General features: G+C 34.4%; 1 protein-coding gene across 1 annotated transcript in view; it reads left to right on the forward strand.

The window, feature by feature from the left end:
* TRPA1 (transient receptor potential cation channel subfamily A member 1) overlaps positions 1 to 23342 on the forward strand; it is a 37828-nt gene that overhangs the window by 7769 nt on the left and 6717 nt on the right. Inside the window, exons 7-21 of the mRNA XM_056332044.1 lie at positions 1472 to 1608; positions 3789 to 3837; positions 7664 to 7763; positions 8669 to 8769; positions 10049 to 10218; positions 10316 to 10480; positions 11793 to 11907; positions 13188 to 13354; positions 14240 to 14333; positions 14959 to 15018; positions 16404 to 16502; positions 17341 to 17411; positions 17881 to 18028; positions 20790 to 20879; positions 21087 to 21256. Of these exons, the coding sequence (XP_056188019.1) occupies positions 1472 to 1608; positions 3789 to 3837; positions 7664 to 7763; positions 8669 to 8769; positions 10049 to 10218; positions 10316 to 10480; positions 11793 to 11907; positions 13188 to 13354; positions 14240 to 14333; positions 14959 to 15018; positions 16404 to 16502; positions 17341 to 17411; positions 17881 to 18028; positions 20790 to 20879; positions 21087 to 21256 (1736 nt within the window). The remainder of the gene's footprint in view (positions 1 to 1471; positions 1609 to 3788; positions 3838 to 7663; positions 7764 to 8668; positions 8770 to 10048; positions 10219 to 10315; positions 10481 to 11792; positions 11908 to 13187; positions 13355 to 14239; positions 14334 to 14958; positions 15019 to 16403; positions 16503 to 17340; positions 17412 to 17880; positions 18029 to 20789; positions 20880 to 21086; positions 21257 to 23342) is intronic.

A 23342-nucleotide genomic window follows, 5' to 3' on the forward strand; every position in this document is an offset into this window, starting at 1 on the left:
AACCGAGGTATTTCTAAATCTCTGAACGGTATGAAAAAAAAGTTGAACAGATAATCAGTGCTCATGGTCTCTTCCAATGCAAAACCAAGGGAGCAGCAAATGAAAAAAAAAAGTCTCATGTTCAAATCAGGCAAAATGCCAGGTTTCTTTACACAACTTACATAGGATGTTGTGGATATGAAAATACATTTCAAATTTTTATTTGAATTCAAATTAATTCAAAATAAATTTCAAAGTACATTTGGGCAGATCTATCGAGGAAAAATTGGTTCTCAACTACTACATACAATGATACCCCCTCTGGCTGAGGAAGTCCTTGAGTCATAAACAGAGCCTGGGAGAGCACTCTGCAGAATGGTGCGGCCTTCTTTAGAAACCCTTTACTATGCAACTGCTATCATCTCTTCCGAGAAGTGGAATCTTCAATCTGACCCTTTCTCATCATTCTTGTTTATCCCTAGCCTTGCCTTGGCCTTTATAATATCTTCTTTGTAAGCAAGCACAAATTCATACTACTGCTGCTACTGTGATACTGTTGGTGTAAGGGCCTGTGCCCAGCTTCATGATGAATAAACATTTCTGCAGATATCTGTCATTAATCAAATTGTTTGCAAGGCTGAAATCAACTCATGAGAGCAAAGATAAACATGGTTTAGCCTTCTTTTATTGGTTTGATTCTTTGAACACGCAGCTTTTGAATGAGATGATTTATGCTGCTGATTTTGTGATGGGTAAGACTCTCCTTTTGAGAATGCTTATGGCATTGTGGAAAAGCCCATTCCAACGCATTCACTGAAATGTTCCTGTTCTAAAAAGGAGAAAGTCAAAAGCCTCAGGCATGTATCAAAGTTAGTTTGTCCCATCTAGCTAAATCATGTTCTGGCACATATTGTTCTAATACTTTATTGCTTAGTAATTTTATGACTGTCTAGCTTATAATAGTTTAATAACATATTAAAACAAGTTATTTTTAACCTGCAGAAAATTTTATTGAAGAATTACTTCTAAGGAAGATCCCTTTCAAGGAAGTCAAAAACATTTTAGAATAATACATTTTCTGTATTATAAGGGCACATTTGTTTGCTATTCATTTGTATTGATCTATGTATGGTTTTCGGTAGTTTTCCTTTGCTTCATCTCTTGTATTAAAGGGTGGGTGCTCTCTGTGTCTGTTTATTAATTCAACTACAAAGATTGCTAAGACTGTAATTATCTCATATCTTAGAGACTTGGTGTAAAACAATAAGAAGCTTTGTAGTAATCCTTTAAAACTATCTCTGTAGTCTCTTCTGGTTTTTAAGATCTCTTTAGAGTTCCACTATAGTTAAAGACTAAAGTTTCATTACTTACATAGAAATGTAGGCATTTAAGAATCATGAATCCCGGCTAGTTCACTAGTATGTTTACGAGGTTGGAGGTTAGGTTGTTGGGGTTTAAATATTTAAATGTTGTTTCATTTTCCCATTTACAGAATGAAAAGTGCACAGCACTTCATTTTGCTGCCACTCAAGGAGCAACTGAGATTGTGAAATTAATGATGTCATCCTACGCTGGTGAGGAATCCATTATTGATGCTGTAGATGGGAATAAGGAAACATTGCTTCACAGGTAGGAGGCTGCTCTGCCAGATTTCACTGTAAATTATGTGAGCTATGATATTCTCAGTTATTGTCAGCACCAAATTATACTTTATATAGTATACTTTGGAACACCCATATGGGTTGAAACAACTTCATGGGATGGGGGATGGTTTTAGTGATAGAGTCAGTAATTTGGTCAGAATGCTAAACGTTTTTGTGCTGCACCCAAAATCAAGAGTTCCAGTTATCTTGGAACCATGCCAAGGGATGCTCACTAACAGTATTGAAAATTCCCTCCAGCATAGTAGGTGAACAAGTTCATGGATTGTTAACAGACTCTGAGGTTGTGGAACAAATGCCCTCATCTAATAGGATTATGTTCTCCAGAAATGAGTGAAAAATATAAATTCTTTAAAAATGTTTTCTTTTTTCCTCAAAAAATTACCTTATACTTACCAACAAATAGATGTTGGTACACTTCTTTATGACTACAAAATTGTAGATGGTGTTTGTGTATGTAATAATCCTCTAGGCTTCTCTAGTCTTTCACACTCCGTTTGAAACCAGAGTACTAGACTGTGGAGAAGTTTCCTCAGTCTTCTGTGGCAGAAAGACACTTAGATGTGCTGGCTACCAGCTCCATGGAAGATAGTATATTTCCCCATCTATACATTTTTGCAAGAAAGATGTGTCTCACTGCATTTAAGTGTATTACAATATAAAATAATTAGTAGAAAGTCAGAGGCAGGGGAGATGATTCAAAGATAATTGAAGAAATTACAAGGGGACTGTATTGTAAACTTAAGATAAGGTTTGGGTATACATGGAAATGCTACCATGATAGAACACGATTGAAGACAAAGCGATGACAGAATGCCAAAGAAAATTGTGCAGACACAACATACTACTTAATAGATGACTGGCTGTCATATGCATGAAAAAGATTGCCCTTGGAAAAAGCTTGGTAAAAAGAATGACACTTTTAATACCTGTGTTTGTGAAACAGGAAAGAAAATATTATCAAGAACCATCAGAGAGGTCGAAAATGACCCAGATCTCTCAGAACATAAATAAACTGAATAGTGACATCAACTTGTTGAGAAGTGAAGGAGCAGTGAAGCATAGGCAGGACTTGATCCTTTCACATTCCTACTGTCATGTTTCCATCTAAATGTTTTATAAAATGACTTCACTTTCTCCTCAGCCACCTTGGAATTTATTTTGAGCGTGTGTGAAGCATTCAATATTTGTGCCTGGCTGGAGGGGTCTACTGTAGATAATGGAGGTATCTTTAATTATTTGGAACCATGACATGATTTTTAAAACATGTCTTTTGAGTAATCAGTTCTAATTACAGTACACCCAGTGTTATTACCTCTTATAATGCTAAGGGAACTGTTATCTTTGAGATACAGTGCAACCTTGGAACTGTCCTTCTGTGTTGGTCATTGAGTCAAAATATTTAACAGAGGTCTGACTTCTGAAAACATTTAGACTGCGTGTATTAGCTATATATGTTATATAGTTTTGCTGTGCTTGCTGCTTTCACAATTTTTTCCTGTATTTCAGTGTCTTAATGTGGAATAAACCCTGATAATTTTTCATGTGTATAGACAGATGTAAAATATTTTTAGTAAATTAATAAATGTCACCACAATTTTGATCAGTGTATTATATTTTTTCAAGTAGAATTGCCTGCCACAGTCAGAATACATGTTTAGACATTGTCATTTAAACCCCACTTTAGCATTATTACACAAAATATATAGGAAGTTATTTTTTTAATATCAAATTAGTGAAATGTTTTTGAGACATTAGGTTTGCCTGGAACAAACTGAGTCTGAAGTTTATGGAATTCTATATTGACCTTGTGTGATACAGCAAAAGATCTGAAATATGAAATGACTGATTCTGTTAAAAATCAGTGGTAAAATGCCTGTTGACCTACCAGTAAGGTCTTTGCTTCCTGCAGTGAGTTTTCAATGTATTAATTGAACTGAACTTAGTTTAAAAAGAAAATTCCATGACAAAAATCAAAACCATTTATTAAAATCAATTATGTAATAAAGGTATCTTTCTGTCTTTTTATATTAAGTATTTATTGGAAAATATTAGAAAATGCAGCTAATGGAGGAGAATGCTACCCTTTGGCTTGAAACTTCATTGTCCTTTCTAACGTTACTGTGTTTTTTGCATTTTTCCCCACAGGACAGCATTGTTTGATCATTATGAACTGGCAGAGTATTTGATTTCAATGGTAAATATTTAATCAAGCAACATGTTTATAAAGAATATTGCTATCTATTATTACAGGTCTGCATAGAGTTATTAATAAAGGAGAATGTGTTCTCAGGTATACATTATTTAGATAGATTTATATACATTTCATAATGCATTATTGACAGTTACAGTGCAACAGTAGTTATGGCTCCATGATGGTGTTCCACAGTTACAGAGGATGAAAACTTGCAATTTATTTCCATTTTGCTTACTCAGAAAAGTTTCATAAACATCTTTTACCAAATATAGTGAACTGGTTTAGTCATCCTCACTTTTAGGATATGAAATAAGAAATAAATGCTAAACATGCATTGAATTTGATCTGATTTTTTTTTTTAAAAAAAATCCTTTCTTTAAAGTATGTACGCATGATTGTTCTGGGGTCACATAGACATATGAAGTTTGTGCATGATCTAGAAATATTTTTTACTGTATGTAGTTTGGTTATATTTCTTCACTGAATAATTAAGAGGGAGAAAGAGAAGAAATGTAACCAAGAATGCTACTGGCTATGATCCAAGTGTCCATTTATACCAATTAAACAAGGCTCAAATACTCATTATATGCTGCATTTGGTTGAGGAAATTTTCAGAAGTCATCAGACTTCTTTTTCATTTTATATATGTTTAGGTTTTTTACTTTATTTCATGATAATTATATCAAGAAAAATTCTCTTTTACATACAGTTTTGCTTCTCTCAGAAACTCTGTTATGGGGACTGAATTTAGTCAAAACTAGATGTTGTCCTTATTTTTAATTCATATGTGCAACGGTGAGGTTTGACTGCTTAAACTTGTCTAACAAAACAACTTGTTTTGTTAGAAATAACAGGCACAAGTTTTTGCATGTGGAGGCTTGTGTGCACAAAATATTAGAAGAAATGTCTTTTAACACTGCATTTTCTAAGTACGAACTTGTATTCCTTGAGTGCCATTTTGACTATTTTGGCCTCTTCCACAGAACCTATGCTGAGGGTTTGTTTAGCTTTCCATATAGAGTATGTCAGTTTTTAAGCTTTAGGACTTTTTCATTTGCCCTGTCTGGGAATGGACCAAAATATGCCAGCTGGGGTTAATGAGATGTGGCACATACAACCTGCACTGCGTGCTCTCTTGGACTCACTAGGTATCGCCTATGCTGTGGTGTACACAAGAGTGAAAAAGAAAAGGTGGAGCAATGCTACTGCTCAAAAGGAACAGCAAATTCCACTTCAGAATGGGTTTCTGCTTTTAACAAAGAACATTTATTTATTTTATACATTAAATATCCACATTTCATGCACATTAACTTACAATGATTACTTCCGTTATCTTATTTTTGGTACTTTTTGTGTCTGCAAATGAAAGCCATTGTAAATAGATCTAGTGTTGCATCTAGCTCTTCTAGACAGAAAAAGTAAGATGATCTGTGCTAAGCAGAATTCTCCAGGAACACTATGTATGCTATTTAAATTTAAATTACACCAATTTTTTCTGAGTTGTAGGTCAATGTGCTACACAAAAAAACAGAAGCAAAATCTACATATGTTTCTTGCAGAGGTTTTCATAATTTTGCATTTGGTCTCAACATAACATGGCAATGAGTACATGCTCTTTTTTTGGTGAGATGTACAGCTATGACTTGCCGTAACTGAAGACTGACGTCTTAAGAAAAGGGAGAAGACAGAAACCTAGATCAATATACGTAAATTCTAAACATTACAAAACTTTCTAGCTTCGAAGAAATACTACTTACAAACTGGTTTGCAAAGTAAGCATTTTAAGCACAATGACTTTAAGAATAATATTAAAGTGGCCATTTATAATTAGGTGCACAGTATTTGGTTTGTGCATGCAAATGGTGTAATTGTATTTACAAGTTATGTAGACAACTATAAAGGAAAATAAAGACATGAAAATCAGGAGGTTCTCATAGTTTAGCTCGTGTGTTAGCATTTTCCCTGCATATCTTAGTGTTTGGGGTTTTTTTCTTGTGTACTGGACAATTTAGCATTGAAGCGTCTGATGCTTCCGGAGTTTACTTCATTAATTTTATTGAAATGTGCATATCAAAAGTAAATAAGCAGTTATTTTACACATTTTCTTGCTTCCTTTTTTTGGACTTCGTGTTTCCTCTTTTTCTTCTTTTGTCTTCACTAAAAAGAAAAATGAAGGACTAAACTGGTATAAATTCTAATTGATATTTACAAAAATTGCATATTTATTTTTGTATTTTTCCTATGTAACAGCATTGGTTTTATATTAATATATGTTTTATTCATATATATTAATGTACTAATGTATAAATTGAAAAGTAAACACAGGTCAGAAACTAGATTTACAAACTCTTAATTCAGCTGGATTGTGAATGTGGTAAATATATGTGACAATATATAAGTTACTCCTGGTTGTGAGAACTAATGGTGAATGCAGCTGAATTAATTTTGCTGAAGGCTGAACAATGATGTTAACTGGAGGAAAGGCAATTAAAGATTGTGTTATTAACTGGAAATTGCTGCCCTGCGCTCACTGAAATGAATGAGCCACTTGGATAAAAAAGGTCTCTGTTTCTCTGATGAATAAGAGCATTTTTAAGAGGTTGTCTTACCTCGTAGAAAGGTAATTGGGGAAAAGGTCCTGCATGTGTTACATTTCATCAGCACACATTGGAAGCTTCCTGTTCTCTGTGGTAAAGTAATCATCGTACATTTATTAAATGTTTCTTATTACTACATTACAGGTTTTACCATCCTAGAAAGTAAATATTGCTCATGATGATGATTAATTCTCTCTTGAATTAGGACTGGACCCAAAGACAATTCAAGTTAATGGAAAAACTCCTATTGATTTTATTATTTTTTTTCAATGATCTTTGGATATTACCTGAAATAAAATAGATTTTTGTGTGTACTGTGTTCCTTACCCAGATTTGCAACTAAATATCTAGAAAAATTATACCTAAACCATCATAAAAATACATACACCTCATTGGTTCATTTATTTGTATTTTCATACTGCCTTGTTGGCAGGATTTTTTAGATAAATGTGTTTATGCTCATAGCATTTTGCTGATATTATCATAGTGATACTGTGACCATAGTGACCATACTGTCCTGGCAATATGCATCTCGTGCAAAAACAGACAAAACAGCAAAACTGGGCTTTTGCCAGAATAACTTAGTCCAGTCCTTGTGCTTCCCCTAAGGAGAAAGGTCATACCAAAAACCTAGAGTTTGAAGAATAAAAATGTGTCCACTGTTGACAGACTTACTTTGGAGTCAAAATTAACTTGGCTTATATAGCTTATGGTGAAGAATAGAAAATGTAAATAAATCAAGCTATACAGATCGAACTATACTAATCTTTGGATGCCTTCTTGAACAGTGTTCATATACCACAGAGATTCAGAAGGGTCTTGTTTTAGTTATTTTTGATAGATAAGACCCCATCATTCCGAAGGGCTTCAATTTTTGTATTTGTTCAGAACTTCAATCCCAGTATTTTTAAGTTAGAATTCTATATTTCAGTATTTAAATGCATGGAAAGGTACCCTAACAAAGATCATGAGTCGTGAGTTCAGTATACTTAGAACTAGGCCACTAATTTATAATCTAAATTTATATATATAGATGACTGGGCTGTGGCTGATGGTTTTAAAACATAGTATTTTTATATACAGATGTAATGTGTTTATTTGATTTACTTATCTGGAGCATCTGTAGTTACTAAGAATGCCTGTAATTCTGCTATGCCTATAAAGGGCAGCATTATTTTTAAATTTCATTTATTCATTATTTATGATAAACTTGAAATTCTTCATTCCAGGGTGCTAATATTGATAGTGTTGACATAGAAGGTCGATCCCCGCTTTTGTTGGCCACTTCCTGTGCATCATGGAAAATTGTGAATTTACTGCTTTCAAAAGGTAAAAAGGAATTACACATATGATATACTTCCTTTAGGCAAGGTTCATACATGTTAAAACTCTGTGTCTCACTTTCCTCTCATTTTCAATTCATTACTTCAACATGCAGTCCAGGAGCAGCTGAACTAAACAGCTGCACAGTGCTGGTATCCCCTGAGATAAAGGAGGAATTAGTGTGATGATTTCACCCTTTTTAACACAGAATGAGCAGGCTGTAGAAAAATGTGTATGCCATCTTGTCATGCTTGTCAAGGTAGAGGTGGCCCTGGCACACCATCCCTGCATTCCTTGGCAGTTCACAAAGTAGCAGAACTGTGGAATAAATATACCATTTATACAGAGTCATGTTTTGTACCAGCAGTCAACTTTTAACTGTTAAAGCCCATATTTCAAACATTACCTGTGGTTTTGTATAATCACACTCCCCTTGAAAATGTTTTGAGCTGTATTTTTCAATCGCTACGCTTTTGATGCAAGCTACTTATTGTTATGATATTACCTCTTGTTGGTAGTAATATAACTGATTGTGTTAATAAGCCCTTTAATAAGTTTCAAAGCTGTAAAAAGATTACAACTTTTAAACAGTAGAAGAAGTAATCATCTGCATATATATAAATTACCTCTCGATTTGTGGGTGCTCAGTATGTCTGAATATAAGGGCCACCCATAAATCTTAGTGCTGCATTGAAATACAAAATGCATACACACATGAGATAACGATGAAATCTGAGTGTCAGTAGAGGACTTTTTGTAAGTAAAATTGTATATTATAATGTTGACTTGAAATGATATTTGTTATTTTATAGATTTATAAACACATTTGTTCCTTTGTCTTGAACATCATCAGTTAGTGTCAGGGGCCAGCAGTTTTGAAGTTGCTGGTGTTTATTTCCATATTTATCTAGGAGCAAATGTGTCATTAAAAGATCATCTTGGTCGGAATTTCTTGCATTTGACGGTGTTGCAACCTGGAGGATTACAGCATCTGAATGAGAAATTTCTGCAGGTACAGTAAGCATTGATTTATGTCTTTCTGTTATCCTTACTAGAAAATGTAAAGAAAAAAACAGCTAACCATTTTACTTTGGAGTGTTTGTAAAGTTTGTGGTACTTGTTAAGGTGCCCCATGTCACAGATAATAGTTTGAAGAGGTACATATCTCTCATTAAAACATTTCAAAGCCAATAATACAGTTTTCTTATTGCCAGGCAAAGGAATAACATAATCCCATAAATTATTTTGCTGTTGGGGGATTGAATAGCTCAAGAGGTAGGCAATAAAATATAGAACTTTTCACTTCTATTTTCCTAGCTTGCATGCAGTAAAGCTGGGGAATGTGCTCATACACAGTCAAGCTCTAGGACTTAAAGAGCTTACAGCATATTCTGCAGGAGTTTCTTGTGGACAGTAGTGAAGTCTTGGATTTAGTTTTAAAAAGGATTTCAAACATGGATTTGTATTTGGCTATGCTAAGGTGAAGCACTCATACTGCTAGAGACGAAGCTCGCTTGAAAGCATTAAATTTGCTGGCCTCCAGAAACAACCTTTTAAATGTGAATCAAGTATAACTTATCTTACATCTGCTGAAATCTGTAAACAACTTTGATTAGTAATGCAGAACAGGTTTAACCTCTCTTTTCAGCAGATGTAGAGAATCAGTTTTAAACCAGAGTGATAAACCTCAGTTGTCTGCATTGACTTTCTAATTATTAATCATGCTCATAATTCAGACAAAGGAGTGGAGTAGACCGGGGAGGAGATTTTAAGTTGCTTTAAGAAAGGCTATACATAGGATAGTGTTAGACAAGGTGCAGATGAAAAACAGAGAAATGAAGATTAGAAAGAGAAATGGGGGAAATAAAATTACACTGTAAGCCAGTGAACCAATGATTTTTGACAGCCAGAAGTTTTGCTACGGAGTACAGACTATAGACGACCCTTATGTTCTGTACAAACCTTCTGCTGACAGCAATCAGTATTACGGTTGAATGGCAGCAAAGAAGAATCTCCTGTATTATACTTTTACTGTGGTTGGATTGCAGCAAGGGTGCAGACTGGCAAACTGCTGTGTTTTTCAAAGAGTAGTTATTTTCAAAATCGGTCACCCACAAATCAGCAGACGTTAAATTTTCATTGTTGCTAAATTTACTTTTCCTAAACTTTATTTCTTATTATTAGATACCACTTTAAAGTATTAATGCTATTGTTACAACCTATTAGAAGCTGTGGATCATTAGTGATACAAATGTAATTCTGTGCTTTTGGGGTTTTTTGGGGGGTAACAGATGGAACATATTAAAAATCTTGTTGTGGATGAAGATAATGAAGGATGCACTCCACTGCATTATGCATGCAGACAAGGTGTGGCTCTGTCTGTAAATAATTTACTCAGCCTCAACGTTTCCATCTATTCTAAGAGCAGGGACAAGAAGTCACCATTACACTTTGCTGCCAGGTTAGTAGTGTAGTTGAGACAATGGAATCAATGCCATTTTTTCCATCTGTTTTGTTTTGGGTTTTTTTACATTAATTTCTATGTTTATCTTTCACAGCTATGGGCGTATCAATACCTGTCAACGACTTATAAGAGATATGAAAGACACAAGACTTTTGAATGAAGGTGACAAGAAGGGAATGACTCCCCTTCATTTGGCAGCCCAAAATGGTCATGAGAAGGTAGTTCAGTTTCTTCTGAAAAGAGGGGCCCTTTTTCTGTGGTAAGTACACAGATTTCCATTCATTAAGGCAAAAAAGAATTACCACCCTACATTTTATGTCCATCTGATGGGAAGTTAATATGATATATGAAAATATTGAATATATTAATATATACAAATAGAAATACACAATATAAGATTGTATTGAAAAATATTTGTAAAACTACGCTGATTGTACATTGCTTCAACCTGACAACATAGAATCATGCCTAGCTGTAAAGCAAGGCTTCTAATGCTGGGGAAACTGAGGTTTCTTTAAATTCAACTAAGAATACTGAACTTTTTGATGGAAAAGATAGTGTTTTGGAAATATTATAATCATTTCAGCTTCACTGACAGGCTTGGATAGGGGTTCTTGGGATTGGTGGTTCACAGGCAACTTGCATGGCATTCTAAGTCCTGCTTTCAGGTCAAAGATTCTCAGATCATTGGCAGCTCCGCAAAAGCTTCCAGGCTCACACTAGTAACACCAGAAGCCAAAGCTAGCAAAAGTTGACAGTCCTGTCTCCAAGGTACAGTCTGGAACTTTAACTTTCAAGTCCTGTGCTTCCAAGTCCACTGCAGCTACACCTTGGAGCTAGAGGCATAAGCATTCCAAGGAGATCCTTTAGCAAGACCTGTCATATGTTCGTTATTTGTGACTGTGGAGGACCCACTAAATGGACTGTCAAATCCTTTATTTCCAGTGTCCTTAGCTGGACTAGTACACCTAGCAAGGCTAGAGAGAATAATATACATACAGATATATATAAAAGTATATATATATGAGTACACAAGCATATGTGCATGTATTTAGGCTTAATTTAGACTGAAAACAGACATGTTTTAAAGAAATATCCTGGTAGGTTCTATGTGATAAAAGACTTACTGAGTTTCATTATACTAAGATGAAGTAATATTTATAGGAATAGATTTGTGTGTTAATAATATTTTGTATATTCACTGTCTTTAAATGCAAAAATCTGTAATATGGCCATGATCTCTTCCACATCTGTTGCCAAGTATTAGTGACAGACTATTACAAGCAATTGTGTTATTTTCAAGGAACATATAAGAAAATGGGTTCAATCCAGATATATACAGAAATAGAAGAAAAGAGAGGGGGACCCAAGTACTGTTGTTGAGTTGAACCTTTTACTTCCAAATAATGCATTGATAATCACATAAATGTTGACAGAAGGCATGGACATCTCTGCAGTAGTCATGCCAAAGAAAAAGAGGTTTTAATCAAATGAGAAGGCATTTACATTTACTTTAAATTTACAAAAATGTTTCCATTTATAATTACTAATTTTATGCTGCTACATGCAAGTGATTATAAAGGCTGGACAGCCCTGCACCATGCTGCCTTCGGAGGATACACTCGCACAATGCAGATCATTCTGGATACTAATGTGAAGTGTACTGACAGAGTGGATGAAGAAGGGGTATGTGTTCACATAGCATTATTTGTTTCTTGCCTGTTATTACTTCTAGACCAAACGTCGATGGTATGCTATTAGTAGTTTTCCACTGTGCATTACTTATGTAATATTTCATTTCTTGTGGCAGATTTAAAGTCTTTATGTTTCACCACTGTTAAAGCTTATTGCTTAGATTAATATATGATTACTGAAATGGTTATCCAATTCTTATAAGTGGGAGACCAAAAAAAAAAAATAGCCTAATAGAAAACATAAAATACCGAGTATGTTAGACATGTCCCTCTTGCCTCCTTTACAATACAAGAGTATTTTAACAATGTAGTACAAACATTGTTAATTTAAATTTAAGGAGCTTATACAGATTTTAAAAAACCCAGTATCAACTATAGCTCATTAACATATTGTTTGAAATCCATCCGTTCTGCACAGTGATGTCCAACAGACAGAGCTCCTCTCTTGCTCTGAAGTTTGGACAAATGCAGTGTCTGTTGGGTCAAGACAGAATCTTGTTTCTTGGATTGGAGACCTCTTGCATGAACCTGCCTAACAGTTCCACATCAGAAAACATAGAGGTGGTCATTCTGAAGAACTATTCAGTTTGCAACACAGAACGTGTTGCTAAGTTCTCTGAGAACTGATGTTGAAAAAATTTAGAATTATTAGATTAGGAACAAATCTTGCCTGGAATTAATGAGAAACCAATGCTTAGTTCTTAATTTCCCTCAGAAAAATCTGGGTGAGTTGGGAAGGCTTTCAAAAGTCAGTTTCAGTGTGACTTGATTCCTAAACCACTCATTGCCTTACCTTTATGAAATTACTGTGCCTGCAAATTTTCTTGCAGATTTGTTTGTATGAGCACATCTGGATATAATTGGATGCTTCTTTTCCTGTATATCAAACAACGCAGGTGTTCTGTATCTGTAGATACTATCATTTTTACCTATTTGTGACTTGCAGTTTGTTAGTCACAAAACTAAAATGTATTAATGAATTGTCTTTTCTTGCCTGCAGCTGACTTTCCTCTTCAGAATTAGCACTACTGTAGCTGTAGGCATAGGATAAAGAACTTGTCTATAATCTCTATCAGAAACTCTGTGACAATATTCTACTTTTTAACATTGCTAGCAAAAGTATTCAGGACTTGCAACTGAGAATAATGTGACTTTTCAATGTGGGAAATATGTGTATATATTTATTTATATATACATACACATATGCTGAAATATGTTGTACTTTTTTTTAAATTATTTTTATGGATGCATTGTGTATTACTTTCTTTGCAGAACACAGCTTTACACCTGGCTGCAAGAGAAGGACATGCAAAAGCAGTAAGGTTACTTCTTGACTATGGTGCAAAAATTCTGTTCAACAAAGCAGTAGCTTCTTTTTTCCATGAAGCAATACACAACAGGAGAAAAGACGTAGTGTCTGCTGTCATATTGCACAAAAGGTACAGTACATAAAATATGCTTTTTGAATTTATTTTCCATTGTGTTTTGGTTTGTTTTTGAACTGAGATCAAGTTCTTAAAACTTGTAGTTTAATAAGTAAGACTGCGTGCATATTTTAAAATTCCAGAGATTTTGTTGTGTTCTAGTGAAAGCAAATAGAAAAAAATGGCATAATTGTAATGGACATATATGGCATTTTGTTTTCAATATTAGATTGAGTATTCAGATTCTGTTAAAAAAAACATGTAGAAGCCATTAGAAATAAGTAATCCTTCTCATGTCTTCTCTCTTCTTACATACATCATTTTGGCCTTCTACATAATGCTTCAGTACCTACAGAATTTTAATCAAAATGTGAATACATCTGATACCATTCAAGAGATTTAATTTAAAGTTGTTGGTATAAATGTTGCAAATATTTAAAAATGTGGCAGTTCAACTGCAATTTGGAATATTTTTAATAACAATATATTGAAGGCCTACTTCAGGAATAAAACTGTTGCACCATCGCCCAATGATCACATTTCTTGGTAAGAGTTGCAAGAACATTGCCAATATTCTACTGTATTTATTATTACTCACCTAATCTTATAACCCAAGATTCCAGATTTAGTTGAATTTCATATTTTTTTAGGTCTTAGCATAGTTGAAATATCACTGTTTAATTTATAACAGAATTAAACATGAATCGTTCTATAGAGAAGCATCCAGAATGTTACTCAATTACTCCCCAAACAGCTGATTTTCCAATTAACGTATGTAAAGTTGTTACATACTGCAATGTGCAAGATAATATCTTTAATAAATTTCAAATAATCTAAAAGTAGTTAATTTAAAAGAGAAGCAACTAATTCATCTTCCATTATCTTAACTCATTTTTGCAGGTGGGAAGAAGCTGTTGTGACATTCTCTCACTATTCTAGTGCTAATAAGTGTCCTTTGCTGGAAATGGTTGAGTATCTTCCTGATTCATTTAAAGTAAGTTTTCTGCACGTCTTAAAGAAATGACTGCACAAAAAAACCCTTAGTTATGTTGTATCATTTGCCATTGTTTTCCCAACGTTTTCCTCACTAATATGTATTATTATAAACTAGAAACATTATACATTCACAAATTGATTTAACTGTATTTTAGTGATAGTTTCGGTATGGGTGGTTTGATTCAGTGTTACTATAAAAGTTCTTAGCTTCCCGAGGTCAATGGAACTATGAGTATAAAAAGGAGTAGAAAAGTAATGAAAGTCAGAAGACAATTGGGTTCAAAACTGTCTGAGATATTTTCACCTTCTGGGCTAACTGTCAAATGATGGTACAGAAATGCTTTTTATTAAACCAGCAAGTGACTTGGTATGTATATTTTCATAAGCACTTCATGTTTTGTGCTTGTGAACTAGCCTTGTAAACTACAGTTTCATTATTTACCTCCTACATGTAAACTCTAGAGTTTTATGTCTTCAAAGCATGCACCATAAAATCTGACTGAATCATCACTTCTGTTAGAAGACTGCTGTATTTGAAGGTCATTTTCTTCAGGTACAAACGTATTCTTTTGATAAATGCTATGTATATCTCCTTAATTCACTTTTCTGTTCCATCTGCAAAGCTGGTTTTGGACAACTGCATAATTGAGTCTTCAGAGGAAAAGACAAGTCGAGACTTCTATGTAAGTGGATGAAAAATTTACATTTTACAGTCTTAGGATGGAATATTTCACAATATGCCTGGCTATAAGTTAGCAGTGGTACATTATTTGCATAATAATTAACGTAGAAAATCATCAGTTTGGCTTACAGGTACTAATAGTGGGCTAAATTCCAATACCTCTTAAAAATTTTCTATAGTTGCAATTATAGTTCTATAGCTGGTAAATTGAAATCAGCCAATATTTGAACTTGATTTTATTAATAATTCAGTAGTTATTCACCAATAACTGTATTTGAATCTATGCTTTTAATATATATTTGGCAAGAAACTCCTCGGTATTAAGATGACTTTTAAAAATCACTGCATCAGATAGGTACTAGCAATCTTCAATTATTAGTCTCTTTTTTTTTTCTTCTCAGCAAAGCTACTGATTTAATTCTCTTTATTGCCTCTGTGACACTGAAGTGAACACATTTTTGACTTGAAAGTTTGGGAAGTACACAATATGTATACTTTAATGTATACATCAAGTTCATATGGATAAGATACACTTGTAGATGAATATCAGCTCTTAACAGAAAACACAGGTGACCGATCTTATTTTATCCTTTGGGCTGTAAACAGCTGTGAAGTTCAGTTTCTGTAATCTTCATGTTTATGCATTTTAAAAAGTGTAACATTAAACTTGAGCAATCTATAGATTTATCTTTGCTGTGCTAATTCCTGCATTCAAGCTGGGTATCAGATATGGATATTTTAAAATAACAGTGTTAGAAGATGTATCTATTTATGCATTAAAAAACACGTTTTTATTGTCATCAATAATTCAGAGTCCAACATGTTTCCTTTTTGTAAATTCTTGTCCCAAATCTCAGGCAGTAGATTGCTTTCATAATGCTAAGGAGGCAGGCATGAATGTTCTACAGTTATGTTACCTTTGTTTTCAGTATGATTTCAACCTGATCAGTTCTTACATTGGATTGTGTCTATATCATTAACAGAAAAATTGCAAATTTTCTGCTACTGTACCTTTTCTTTATATTGTGTTATCAAAGCCACATAACTTTTAAATACAAGCTTTTCTTCAGTTAACATTAAAACAAATTACAGTTACGAGAATGACCTTTTTAAACTGTACTATTTGAAGAAGAAATGTGTACTTTTTATTTTACAATTCAAAATGACTATTTATTTAATCATCTTACAGTCACAAATGTGTATCTTGATGGCATTATGTTCACTGGCAGAGTAACCAACAACCAGTATACATCAATGTTCTAATTACTTTGACACAATATGCTTTTTTGTCTCTAAAGGATAACTTTTTAAAAATTAAGAACATTATCTCAGTTTTAGATTACCTGTCTCATCACATTTAAATGCTGGTGTATGTTTATTATTCAGATTGAATATAACTTCAGGTATCTTCAGTGTCCCCTGACACTTAACAAGAAACTAAAGGAAGGTGAAGACATTTTCTATGAACCACTTACCACTTTAAATGTGAGTTCTTCATTTCACTCTGACATCATTCCATGCTGTCTTGCTTTAGATAAAATCAAAAGTTTGAATTTTTCATCATAGTATTTCTTCTCCAAAGCCCATAACTCTGCATATTTAAAGTATATTGGAATGAAATATGAACCAAAGTTCTTGTAGTGTAAGCAATAAATAACGTTTCTTTTAGGTTTAGGTAAAAATTCCTAGTTTATTTAAAAAACTATGAATATTTCAAGAGAAAATGTTGTATGTGCAGGTAATACAGCAAAGCAAACCATACTCCAGTCATTGTAGTGACCTTGCACTGGAATGTAAAACATTGAAAAACCTGGCAAAACAAAAAAAAATTTGTGTGCTAATTGCAAGATACGTTCTGGACCTAAAACAAAGTTTGCTTTCTTTCACATTGCCAGTCTGTTCCCTCAGTCTTTGTCAGAAAATGTTTACAGAAAATACTTTCTGGCTTTATTTGATTACTTTTTGGGCTTCCTGTTGTCAATTAGACTTGGTATACTGTCTAATAATTAATAAATATTTTCTTGTTAAATGTAACTAGAAAAACTCGGTCATCTTATAGATATAGTTGGAATAGTCGTATAATTTTTTAAAGCTTAAAATAGACTAACAGAGCAGCAGAAGGGAAGCTGAATGCCTCAGCAGGCAGGGAAGGCAAGATAATAATAGCTTTGGGCCAGAGTGCATGAACAGAACTTTTCAGTATCTTACATTTTACTTTTCATTACACTAATATTCAATTAAACAAGGTGGCCTAGCCAGTTTTGTAAGCACTTTACTTACCTACATGAGATAAGTTTTGTTGTTCTGCTTTCTTGTTTCATAGGCCATGGTACGCCACAATCGTATGGAGCTACTCAGTCATCCCGTGTGTAAAGAATATTTGCTTATGAAATGGTAGGTGTATTTTAATATACATAAAATATAATATTGCATGTCAGAATGAAGTCTGTTGTGCCTGAGAGTTGTTCACTAAGATGTACATATGTATAGTTTTGACTGAAGCAAATGTCTTTTCCATACAACCTCTCATAAGCATGTTTAGAATATGCTGATTATCATATAAAATGTAGCTTAGCATTTAGTAAAGATTCTTTGATATTTACAGGAAAGACAACCACTATCTTTGTTTCTGCTTTATTGCAAAAATATATAATAGGATTGCCAAGTTAAAAAGAGAAGGAACAGTATTTCAGAAGGGCCGATACACTTTTGTCCACATAAAGCTCGATGAACACATTCATCACAAAAGGACATTTTAAGAAATGTTTATCTCCTCATCTTGAAAACATTGTTGGCTGTTACATTTGAATGCATGCTTTCTGCATTTGTACAGTGTTGTAACTTTAACGTTCTCGCTTTCAAGGATGGCCTATGGATTTCGAGCACATCTAATGAATTTAGGCATATATTCTCTCGGTCTCATCCCACTGACTCTTCTGGTCACTCACATACAGCCAGGAAGACCTTTGAATGGAACAGAGATCTATGAAGCAAGACCACTAGAATATGAGGTACTGAGTTTTCTTACTACTTACAATACATACAGATTTTTTATAGCAGAGATGTATGGTTATTTGAATAATTTATAGAATTATTTATGATTTAGCAACTCTAAGGAATAGAATTGAATTATATGCTTTTAAACATTCAGCAGCAACTTCTGTAGATAATTTTCAGTTCTTATTTCTTATTTTTAGTCTTTTCTGAAACTTTTACATCTGGGACATGGTTACTTCAATTTCTCCTCTGAAGTGAATATTTCTTTAATGTTGAAGAAAAAAGGATTAACATGTATTTAATTATGAGAAGACAGAAAACAGTAGATTCTTTAGCTTTTTGTGTCCTTTTACTTTGCAACCAAAATAAATGATCTTGCACATACAAAATTTGGCATAGAAAGAGTAGTCAATAAAGTGATTTTGGGTATTCAAATATATCTTTCTTTGCCCATATTAGGTATTACTTTCCCTTGCAGGCCCAGTATTTCTTTACTAAGCTCATGGACTATGATGCTAAGACAGAACAATTTTTGTCAGTCTATATATAGGTACCTCATGTACAACAGTAGTGAAAAATGTAGCAGCAGAATTCACTCATATATAGATGGAAAACTCTGTGAAGAGGTTTTAAGCATATTTGGTGTTTCCTATAATACCTGTTTATAAACTTAAAAGAAAAATAATACATAAAATTGTGTTGTGCTAAGATGTGAATGATACATCCCCATTTTGGAATTACGTCTCCAAATGGAAATCTTGATTAGGTAGCAAAGTATATATGCATCATAGTGACTTTTGAATATTTGTCTCTTAGATACAGCTGTGATAAGTGTGGGGCTACTCTAGTAATTTGAGTAATGATCTCTCATGATATGCGTTGAATGGAAATAATGCTTTAGTTGGGGCCGTAAGGAAAGCAAGCAGGGATGAACCCTGTCTCAAGGTAAAGCTGTCCTCCATAGATACTTTGGGGCTGTTAAGAGACAAAGCTCAAACTTTTTTTCAAAAGCTGAAACTGGAATAATTAGGATACGAAGGTGAACCAAAGAAATTAGACTTGCCGGGTCCACTGCTACAGGACAATGAGGCTTTAGAAAAGAAACACTGGTGTGACTGATTGACGTCCTTTTTGTAAGTGTTTCCTTCCCATAGTTAACACTGAGCAGTATTCTGTCTTTGGTTGTCCCTAAGTTGAACATTGTACTAGACTTCCAGAGAGGGAACTGCAGGTTCTGCTGTGTATTGAACCTGTGAGTACAGCTCATGCATAGTGTTACACTCCTGTGCCTGTGTGAAGGGCAGGAGAGTCACAGAGCTCTGTCTCCATGACATGAAGTCATATATTCTGAGAAGATACACCTGTGTCATTAGCCCTGAAACGGTAACATAATGGAGACAAGATTCTGTTGTGTGGCGAATTTTTCAAATGATCCATTTCTAATAAGTGATTTTATTACTAAACCCAAAGATTTTCGCAATAAAAAAAAAAAAAGAGGCAAAAAAAATTTTTACAGTTCTTTTGGGAGAGAAAAAACATGAAATTGAAATAGGAACTCAAAAAGGATATGCTAGTAGAACTATGAAATAAAATAAACTCAAGGGATATAAAAGGTGTGTGAGGATATCCGGACATCTGAAAAGATCTGGATAATGGCATACCCAGCCCAGCCCGGTACATGTGGGATCCTCAAAACATGCAGAAGCCAGAACAGCTAGCAGAACTGGAAGAATTTATGCTCCACTAACTCACATATCTTCTTGGTGGAAGACAGGAGAATGACAGGAGCTGCATGTAGCAGACAGGGGAATAACTCAGACTGACCCAGGTCCTTGAATCATCAGAAACTGGCTGGAAGAAGCATAGCTGGAAGAGGGAGTCCTGTCTTCCAGTGAGGAATGATGCCAGCTGGTAGAGCAGCAGTGCACCGAACAGGAGCTGTGAAGGTGCTGCCTGAGAGACTAGAGTAACAGCAGTGCCTGTGATGACGTGCACTGGAGGAAACTGTGTCCTGATGACCCAGTAATGGGAATGGATGGGGAATGCCAGCTCTGTAGGGAGCACAGTGTTACAGAACGTGGTGCTATACTCTTAACCCAGGTGAAAGAGGGACATTGCAATAGGCAGATGTTGATGTGTATGGCAGTACCACTGAAAACTGAGTGCCATGAATTTGCCTATGGCCTGCCTATGAGTTAATGAACACCTCAGGTGGGGAATGAGCTCAACAAATCATTTATTAAAGATCAAATTCACTATTTCTATCTGTGCCAATAGCAGGCTTTTCACAACAAAGTTGTCTAGCTATATTGATTGTAAAGGGAGGCATCAAAAGGAGCACCCACATAAGGATGCCAGGACTTCCAGTTTTTCCAAAGACCTCTGTTTCCATTCCAGTTACTGCGATACAATGGTGAAGTTATGGACAACAGAATTTGTCTTTATGTTCATCCAGTGACAAAACATACTGAAAATGTGGCATAGATACTGCATTTCAGTTCCCAGACTTGAAATAGTAGTAGTAAGGAAGCTGCACAGCAACTGTTTATCATGGGAATGCTCATCCTTTCATAGTTTGTTTGAATTATGTGAGCACAATATACATGACATGAATTTCACAATAAATATTAGTAAAACAATTTAGATAGTGGTAAGATTATATGAAGCAAGCTAACAGATTTTCTTGGCAATATAATGTGTATGTAGTAGGTAGAGCTGAAATAAACATTCATTCAATAATTTCTAATTTGTTTTGTGCTCTGATTTTTGTTTCAGAACTCATACTTCACAAGGGTGTGTATGTGTTTAGTTTTAATTATGAGTTTACTGGGAATCTGCAAAGAAATATTTCAGCTGATTCAGCAGGTAAATACAGAGAAATGACATTATTCAGACAGTGTGCTTGCATAGCAGCTTGTGTGATATTGAAATAAATCTGATTTTCCCTAATTAAAAGGGAAATAGCAATTTATACAAGATTGAAAGTGAGAGGAAAATTTAAATAGTGTATTCAATTCAGTCCTTTAATGATGCATAACTTGTAAATACGTATCTGTCTCTCTTAAATCCTAGAAACTGAAATACTTGTTGGATTACTCCAATCTACTGGACTGGACAATTTATACTACAAGCATAATTTTTGTGTCTTCTTTATTTATTAATACACCAGCTCATTTGCAGTGGGAATGTGGAGCAATTGCTGTATACTTGTCTTGGATGAACTTCTTGCTTTACCTTCAACGGTAAAAGTTATTTACATGCTTCACACTAAAATACTTATAATATTTTCAGATATTATATATATTTTAAACTCTGACTGATCAAGTGTGACAGCCCTATTTTTTATTTTTATTTTGTTCAAGTTATAGAATTTTCCAGGTTTGGATTTTTTTGGACCATATGGATTTTTTAACCTAATGAACTGTAAAGTAGTTTTCAGTGTTTTTCATGTAGAGAATCACAACATATTTTATGACAAATAAAGAAATAACAAGATTTTATTTAATGTTAACTAAGCGAAGACACCACATACCTCTTTTTAAAATGTATTTCATTATACTGTATAGGTTTTCACTTTAAAAAAAAGGTCATGAATTACAAGAGGCAAAGGGAAATCTATTTTTATAAGTAATACCTGGGAGAAGGTAAATTTATTATTTTATAGATTAAATGGCACACCCCACTTTTCTACACCATAGTGTCCTGTAAAAAGAATTACAATGGATGAAATTATTTCTATAGTTGACATTAGGTCTATTTATTGCCATTAATGAGCTTAATGCTGTCACTGATACAATAGCGTCCAAGAGTTATGGACCGCAGGAGAGCTGGGTGAAGTAAAAATAGTGTGGGTGTAGTACTTTAATAAAAAAACCATTTTTGCCTGAGCAGGACGGCCTTGCACAAAGATGAGGTGGGGTAGATCAGCAAAAAAGTTGATGATTTGGAGCTGTTCAGAAAAAAAGGATGACAGTATGTGATAACACTACATACAAACTCTTTTGATTCTTCTTGTATATATGCATTAATCACCCCCATGAGGTCTCGCAGACAAACAAATGTGGCATTTGCTGATTAATTTCAGGGTCATTTTACTGTAGTTGGGATGTTTAAGGACCAAGTTTTGTAAACGGAGTTAATGTCAGAGTATCTTTATGGTACTGCCTGCTGGCAAGCCTTGTCCTACATGCGTCTGACCTCAGATGACTAATGAAGGGGTGTGTCCTCTCTGCTGTGTGCTGTGGCCAAAATGGGGGTTGAACCAAAACAGTAACAAGTAAATCCATGATTGCCCAACCTTCCTTATTCTGCTAGATGAAATGCTTCCCTGGCCTCAATATTTTTCGTTTGTATAGCAGCAGAACTCTACACATCATTTTCCTAACTCATTCAGGTTGTCTCTTCTCAAAGCAACTTGTAGCTCTATTGACTTCAATAAAGTTTTGCCTAATGCATGCCTAGTAAGGAGAAGATCAGGTTTGCTCTGCTTCCAGTTTGATCTTTTTAGCTTTGCACATAATATTTCAGGAGGAAAATCCTTTTAAGGGATTTTCTTAGTTGCTACTGTTGTAGCACAGAACAGTCATGTGGTCCATGAACCTGGCAGAGGACATAAATTTCCAAGTTCCAGGTTTCTTCAAGTAGCTTAATCTGCTTTATTACAACTTATGTTCTAAGATCTAGTTTTTGTGTAAGCCAAGAACGGGAGAGGCTTGCCACATGACAGACTGTTGCTGGAAACACAGATGTCTTAAAATGCTGCTCCTCTTCCTAAAAAGCGTGTTCCTTTTTGTTTGCTTCTTTTCCATGCTTTGTAGTGTCATAAAAAGCAAAATATTTTTAAATCAAGCAGGTGGCTGCTAGGTGGATCATGGTGCCAGTTTTCCTTTTTTCTGGTTGCTAATTTGCTTCAAAAAGTAGGGAAAAAATGGGATAATTTCCTGATGTTGTTATTCCCAGTGCAACAGTTGTACAGTATTGTACTGTCTGTGGCTACAGCAAGGGTAAAAGTCGTCCATGACAAATAATATCTTGAAGAAGTACTTCTCTGGTGCATTAAAATATAAGATTATGTAGTTTAGGCTTGCTGTAAATAAGACCACTTGCATTATTTTGGATCTGAAAATACAACATGTTTGTACCATCTCAGAATGTCTCAGAGAGGCAAAATATCTATTCACACATGAAAATTACAATTATTTATTGGCTTACATAAATACTTTAAGGGACTCTAACCAGTATTTAATGGTTTAGTGGTGGACTTGGCAGTGCTAGGTTAGCGGCTGGAGTCACTGATCTTAAGGTTTTTTTCCAACCTAAACAATTCTA

This window comes from Falco biarmicus, chromosome 3, assembly GCF_023638135.1.
Source record: "Falco biarmicus isolate bFalBia1 chromosome 3, bFalBia1.pri, whole genome shotgun sequence".
In the NCBI taxonomy this organism is placed as follows: domain Eukaryota; kingdom Metazoa; phylum Chordata; class Aves; order Falconiformes; family Falconidae; genus Falco; species Falco biarmicus.